We start from the raw sequence: 7,980 nt of genomic DNA on the forward strand, positions 1-7,980 counted from the left end.
GAAAAATATGAATGTTCCCCTGTAATCTCCAAGTTTTGTGATTAGATGTTAAAACACACAAATGTCTACAAATCCTCACTTTAGGTTTTAAATGAAGTACAGCTTGTCAAACTGGAAAACGTCAGCTTGCTAAAAGTATTGTCAGGTTCTCTTCAAAAAGAAGCGCAAGGTTTGCACTTTTGCCTTTAAACTTTCAGGAACGTCAAAGCCAAGCAGTTTTTAGTAAAAAAAAAAATCAGTATGTCAAGTTTTTTTTTCTGTGGAAATTAGAGATTAATACATGCAGCTTAATCAGAAGTGACTGAAAGTACATTTTTAGACTCATGACAAATTCCAGTTCAAATAAATGTTCTTTTTGTCTTTGTATAAATTTCACTTGATGGTTTAATAAAGTTTACTTTTTTTACTAGTGGCTTAATGAGGATGAGGAAAGCTAAATAAAGCAAACATATTACACGTATTATACCCCGGAAACTTCTTATCCAGTGGACAAAAAACCAGCATGAAGTGTAGAATCTGCTGCAGTCAGTCTGAACATACTGAAGTTCAGCGCTGATAAATCTGGTTTACAGCAGAAACTACAGGCTGACATTGAGGATAATGGTGAACCAGCAAAGTATTTTGTAGTTGTGTAAATATTGTCATACTAACAGTTGTCTGCATTATTTTCTAGTTATTATCCATTGCATATTGTACCTATCACAGTTATCTCACATTTGTCATATATTCTTGTCATTTTCTAACCTTTAGGGAATAAACAGAGAAATGTCTGAATAATTAGTGTTTTGACTGCATATATCCCACTCTGAATCACAAAACCTTACCTGAAGTCTTGTGTTGCACAGGCATATTTTTGCCAATAGCCTAAAACACATTAAGTAAGATGTTTTGATTTTATTTTTATGGCAAAATCATTTGAATATTAAGTAAAAATCCTGTTGAATGAGCATATTTTACTATTTTTAATTAATAATGTCCATTGTTAAACACTTAATTTAGACTAATTTAAAGGTGTTTTTTGCAATAATTCAATTTATTGTTATTGTTTTTAACACCACACCAGAATTCCATATAATTGTATCTCTGACAAATATAGTTATCCTACATCACTGGAAAGCATTTGAGACTGGTTTTATGGTCCAGGATCACATATTATAGTTTGATTTTAACCCTTGTGTACGGTTCAAAATTGACTACCCTTTATGTCGGTGTCTGATTTGCTCCTTTGACTTCCATTATAACCACATTTTTTGATTGCAAAGCCGTGAGACCATATAGTCATGCATTCTTGATTGTTGCCGGTTTTCCCTGTTGGGAAGAGGTCAAATGTGTCATTTTACTGTTGATTATCAGTTGACAGCATTAACCCTTTAGGTCAGGGGTGCCCAAACAAAGGGCCAAAAACCAAATTTGATTGAGGGCTGTGGGCCGAAGGTAAATATACCAGACTGCACTGTAAAAAATGCTGTGTTCCACACAATTCATTCAGGTTGTTTAACTAAATTGTATCCACGTTAAAGGTGGATTGAATGTGTGTGTGTGTGTGTGTGTGTGTGTGTGTGTGTGTGTGTGTGTGTGTGTGTGTGTGTGTGTGTGTGTGTGTGTGTGTGTGTGTGTGTATATATATATATATATATATTTATATACTATTTACATACATAACATACATTTACATATACATACATAACATAACGGAGAGAAGATTTTTTTCAATACATAATAGTTTTAATAACTCCTCTCTAATAACTAGTTTATTTTATATTTGCCATGATGACAGTACATACTTTTTGACTAGATATTTGTGAAGACACTTCTATACACGTAAAGTGATATTTAAAGGCTTAACAGAGTTAATTAGGTTAACTAGGCAGGTTACGGTTATTTGGCAAGTTATTGTATAATGATGGTTTGTTCTGTAGACTATCGAAAATAAATATTCCTTAAAGGGGCTAATAATTTTGACCTTTTATTCTGGCCGAAATAAGACTTTCTCCAGAAGAAAAAAAAAAAACATTATCAGACACACTGTGAAGCTTTTCTTGCTCTGAGTGTTTATTACATTGAAGTTTCCATTGGTAATTCCCTAATTTATTTCATTATTAATTCATAAATATTTTAACATTTTTAGAATGAAATGTTTCCATAATAGAATAAAAACATAATTCCTTTTTTGAATGCAATGGAGATCAATGCTGAATACACTAGTAAAGCTGCACTTGCCTCTGCTGATGTCTTCTGTATGGTCTTCTTCAAAGGTCTCACACACACACATACATTATACTCCATATAGGAGGCAGGAGACAGGAGCTTTTTTTGCACTGCAATCAACAGTACAAAAAAAAATTGTACCTCTTCCCAACATGGAAAACTATCAACAATCAAGAATTCATGATTATATGCTGTCATGGCTTTGCAATCAAAAGATGTCATTATAATGGAAGTCAATGGGGCAAAAACAGCCCCGAACATAACGAAAGGGTAGTACTTTTGCCCAGAGTGTAAAAAGCAAAATATGTGTCAAAAAAGGGTTTGTCAACAAAAATCATTCCATTTGCTGAAACACAAACAAAGTTTTGGTCATATTAAGACTCAAAATGGAGGATCAAATCATCCCCAACAACACATGAGGGCTAAAATCAAGTTTAGCTTGAATTCATCCCTAAAGTGTCTTCTTCTTCCTCTCACAGAGTGTAACCCCGGCTTCTACCTGTACCAGAAGGGCTGTGTAAGAGACTGTCCTGCTGGTTTCACAGAAGGCTCCCGTCCCACTATCCTCAATAATGAGCTGTCATCCGTCCTCCACCCTGCCTGCCTGCCCTGCCACTCCGTCTGCCTCACCTGCAGCGGGACAGGGCCTCAGGACTGCCTGTCCTGTCCGCCACACAGCCACCTGGGCCCGCTGACCGGCACCTGCCTGCATCAGAACCAGATCCAGCGCGAGTCTCCGGACGGCAGACTGTTCCAGGCACAGGGCGACAGCTTGTCCTTTGTGCACCAGCCCGCGCTCTCATCCAGCCTGCCTGCCATTGTGGCCGTGCTCAGCTGTGCCTTCATCGTGGCCACGTTTGTGGGTGTTTTCGGTTTGCTGCAGCTGCGCACGCTTGGACAGAAAAAACAGCACTTAGGCCAAGAAGAGCCAGGGTCTGGATTACTGGTTGGATGGGGCTTGAACCGCACCGAAGTCGCCTATAAGGGCATCCCGAGTGTCTGGAGGGAAGACGAAGAGGAGTCGGAAAACGAGGAATTTGGTATCCACAACGAGAGGACTGCCTTTATCAAAACACAAAGTGCTCTTTAACCCTTCTCTAGCATCTACTGCACTGTTGTCTCTCTTTTGATTTGATTTTTGTGCATTTTCCTTCTGGGGTTCGTCTGAATACTCTGAATACTCACTTTTTGCGGTGTTTTGGGTTGGTTTTCCGTTTCTCTTGGGTTAATTGAGCCATGATTCACTTGGGTGTTTGATCTTTTGGTGCCTCATCGTGGGAAGCTTCCAATCTAAAATGGCCAGGGTGAAAACGATTGTCCCAAATCTACAATAAAACATAAGTCTATACTTTGGGCGCTTTCTCTTGCCTAGTGAGATTTTAAAGGAGCACTTATTTTTGAAATATGCTCAGTTTACATGTCATCTGCAGGTAAATTGTTGTGTTTTACCATTTTTGAATCCATTCAGCTGATCTATGGGTCTTTCAGGAACGCTTTTAGCTTAGCTTAGCATAGATCATTGAATCAGATTAGACCATTAGCATCTTTAAAAATGACCAGAGTCTCCATAATTTTCCTATTTAAAGCTTGACTGGTTACACTGTGTAGGAAGACCAACAGAAAATTAAAATTAAATTACTTTCTAGGCTAATATGGCTAGGATCTATACTCTCGCTGTGTAATATCATTGCACCTGCACTCATGGTATGGCAGCAAAGTTTAGATCTTGGGCATATCTGACAAGAAAAATGCCATTTTTAATTTTCTGTCGGTCTTACAGTACACGATTTAATTACAGGAGAGTCCAGCTTTGACCAGGAAAATGATCAAAAACCTTTTGTTTTCTGTTTTTTATGAGCGTGATGCTCATGGGCTAATCTGATTTAATGATTTATGCTAAGCTAAGCTAAAAGTGCTTCCCCCATACCCAGAAATCAGCCTAATTAGTTAAAATATGGTTAAACTCGGCTTTTAACTTTAGGAGAGCTGTAAAATGAGCCTATTTGCAAAGAAAAGTGTTTCTTTAAGGGAAATATTTCAAGATTTAAATGATTGAGTGTGAGAAAATCAAAACTATTTTTTTTTTTTTTTTTTTAGATGAGTGAATGAGTGTGAAAGTGTGTTTGTATGATGTGGGTCAGGGCTGCAGTGTCTCAGATCCACTGGCTTTGCGCAGGGAGCCTTCCAGAAGAACATATCACTATATTTCCATAGCACATGGTCAGACATGGAGAGGAGAGCGCTGTGCTGCTAGTAGAGCTCACTGCTCCCTCTAGAGCATTGAAATTGCTGAATTTAGGATTTTGTTTTAGCAAACTCATGTAAGCTGGATAAAGGAATAATTCTCCAAAAAGATGAATTGTCATTCGCTCACTCTTGTGACTTTTCAGACCTGTATGACTGCAAAATATGTATGATATCGCAAACATAAATGGGGATGGATCATTGTCATTCGTCACTGGCAAAATCACGACGGCAAAGCAAATTTTTTCTTATTTATATCATCTAGAGTGAATTTAATGCGCATAACTGCAATATTTCATAAATCAAACTTCTTTGAGCATAAATAGAAGAGGGAACTGTGAGAGAGATGTGTAAAATGATTTTAAAAAGCTCCATAAATATAGTTTGCAAATGTTTACAGCTACACGTCGACACTCGTTTCGTAAATGTCAAAAAAATATCAAAATGAAACTTTTACTGCATCATTTTAATTAAATCTGGCATTTGAAAAGATGGATTAATGGTTATTTGCAAACATAGACTTAAATAGCAATGTTTACCTTGCACAAATCTTGCACAAGTTTCATTTTGGATGTTGACACACTTCCGTCCTCATTTAGTCTCTAGTTGTAAAAGGATTGACTGAAAACTTGCTGTTCATTTATTCACAATCTGATTGACGTTTAGTTAAAGTCACTTTTGGTGATTTATGAAACATTAATCTAAATCAGTGGTGTTCAAACTCCTCCTGGAGTGCCGGTGTCCTGCAGATTTTAGCACCAACTTGCCTCAACACACCCGCAAGGATGCTTCTAGATAGCCTAGTAAGAGCTTGATTAGCTAGCCCGGGTGTGATTAGGGTTAGAACTAAACTTTGCAGGACACTGGCCCTCCAGGACTGAGTTTGGACACCCCTGCTCTAAATCTACAACCTTTTCAGAGTAAAAAATAGTAATGAGTAAAAAAGAATAAATAGAAAAGTACAACTATCTGAAAAACTGGTCTGTGCAATGAAATGTACTTTAAAGAGGGCAGTAATGAATCGAATCTAAGAATAAGTATTGTCAGGAACTAAAGGTACTCATTTAGTTTTACCTGTATGTTGTTGTTTTTTTTACTCTCATAAGACCTGAGAGAATAAATTAACAGCAAATCTTCATTCCTAGGTGAACTATGCTTTTAAAAGTGAGATCTCATACAGGTTTGAAATAACTCGAGTAAATGAAAACAGTTTGTGTTTTCATATTTGACAACAGCTGACTGTATATGAAGAAAAAATCTTGAAAATATTAACGGCAGCATCGTTCAACTGTTATATCGAACTCTGTCCTCCAGTCAAGGGTTTAAAACGCAATGAAGGCTCCAGGCTTCCTAATCCATTTATTATAGGGTGTAAAAGAGCTCTACTTGAGATCAAAATAATAAAAAATAGGGCTTTGATGATCCAGACGAGCTCTTCTATCTGCTCATCACCTCCTTTTCTTTTGCTTACTACTGTAGTAGTAGTAGTAGTACGCTTCAACCAGAATATATTAATATTTTTTTCTTCTTTATTTATCCGAATCACATATTCACGGTCAACAAATGCCGTATCTTTACAATAATTTCCATTAAATCTGTGCGACTAGTATTATCTTATCATATAATTATTGGTGAAACGAAATGGATAAGGATAAACTACTTGCACCATACTCATCCTTCCCTTAGTTTAGCTTGGATGTTTGTTTTTTTTTTTTTTTTTATCAGGGTGTCAACAGGAGTTATTATCATTATTATTAAATGTGAAGTGTGATCTGTTCATTGACACTTTTTCAATCGCAAGGTCCATAAACCAACAGTAGATATTAATTTGTGGCACACTAGATTTTCACAGCTATTGCACATCAAATGACTTAATAATGTTTGGGTTTTGGCACCGTTCACTCCCCATTCCACAGTCATCAAAAGGCTCAATCTCGATATATGATAAGATAATCACTTTTTCACTGTCCTTGTGTTGAACATTGGGCATATTAGTCAAAAATAAATAGGAATATATTAATTTTTTTTTCACTTCTATTTGATTTTGCATATCAACATTATTTTAAATATATATTTTTTAATTTAAAAGTTTTCTTTTTCACTTTTTTGCATGCATGGGTTCTTGTTTTCCTTTTTTTAAAATTATTATTATTATCATAATTTTTTACAGCCAATTACTAAACTCGAGATAGTCCATTCATTCATATCATATTAATTAGGGTATGCTGGGCCAAATTGTATTTTTTTTCCCTTTTTTTTTTTTTGGAGCATTTTTGTATACATTTACCTCTCCCACTCGATTCTTTTAAGCTCAGAGTGAAAGTTGGCCCACGCTGAGCTCTTCCGCCCCCCTGCGGAACCCATCTGCTATTACAGCTGTGTTTTGGAAAGCCTTAAAGTGTACAAAAGGCACGACCAAAGACCACAAGATGAAAATCTGCTTGCCTTAGAGTGACGCCTGACCTGAAAAACACATCTAGATAATATTGTGGTGGATTGTTTTCTCTCTTTGCTATGTTGAGTTGTGCTGTTGCAGTGTGGCTATACGCATTGTCTCCGAGAAAATGCTTCGAAGGTGCTGTCGAATGACTAGTTTAGCTGGTGGTTGTGGTCTGAACACTGCTGTAGCAAAGCAGTTTTTAATTACAGTAAGCCACGCTTGATATGTTTTCACCCTGATGGTGCAATGATCGCATTGTGTGTGTGTGTGTGTGTGTGTGTGTGTGTGTGTGTGTGTGTGTGTGTGTGTGTGTGTGTGTGTGTGTGCGCGCGTGTGCTCAAGGACAACCTTCTGTAGTCATAGGATTATTTTCACTTTTATTTGAAGAGTCAACTGATGCTTGTAGATCCCCCAGTAGAAAACACCAATCATTTGTATGACTACCTGAGACGGGACGACTATATAAGAAATAAGGCCTATTTTTGTACTATATATATGGTGCATTGTCATTTACATGTAATTTAAAGATTACTTTGCTCTTCTTTTTTCTTTTTATTTAATTGATGTCAATATGCGAATTATAGATTATACAAAAAATAAAGATCTATGCAAACGTAAGCATTTTGTCTTATGAGCTGTGTGTTGTGTTATTGATGGGTAGTCAGAATAATGTTGGGTCTGCGCTGAAAGTGGGTGGCTGAAATGCTCTGACAAGAGAAAGGAAAATGTTGAGGTAAAAATAAATGGCATCCTGTTGTGGTTGAAGTGTTGCGAGCGATGAATTCACAAGTCATTTTTGACCATACGCTACAAAAAAGGTTGTTACACTGTACAAACATGTTGGGTTCTGCACAATGGATTTGTGTGAGGACAACATGAACGAAATAAGTCACAATTATGTGGATTGCATATAAAACAACTCCGTTATCCTCCCTCAAAGAAAAAAAAAATACAAAATTGTGTTTCAGCTCATTTTATATACACTCACCGGCCACTTTATTAGGTACACCTGTCCAACTGCTTGTTAACGCAAATTTCTAATCAGCCAATCACATGGCAGCAACTCAATGCATTTAGGCATGTAGACT

The 7,980-nt window shown here is 36.8% G+C and overlaps 1 protein-coding gene across 3 annotated transcripts in view; it reads left to right on the top strand.

Moving 5' to 3' along the window:
• Window positions 1-7,510, top strand: part of furina (furin (paired basic amino acid cleaving enzyme) a) — a 218,928-nt gene extending 211,418 nt beyond the window's left edge. For 2 of the 3 annotated variants that reach the window (XM_087259703.1, XM_087259702.1), the window contains exon 16: window positions 2,688-7,510. In XM_087259703.1, coding sequence (XP_087115829.1) covers window positions 2,688-3,298 — 611 coding nt within the window. In that variant the 3' untranslated portion in view covers window positions 3,299-7,510. 3 annotated transcript variants of the gene reach the window in all.
• The last annotated feature ends 470 nt before the right edge of the window (window positions 7,511-7,980 follow it).

Source organism: Danio rerio, chromosome 7, assembly GCF_052040795.2.
Source record: "Danio rerio strain M-AB ecotype USA chromosome 7, GRCz13ab, whole genome shotgun sequence".
NCBI classification, from domain to species: domain Eukaryota; kingdom Metazoa; phylum Chordata; class Actinopteri; order Cypriniformes; family Danionidae; genus Danio; species Danio rerio.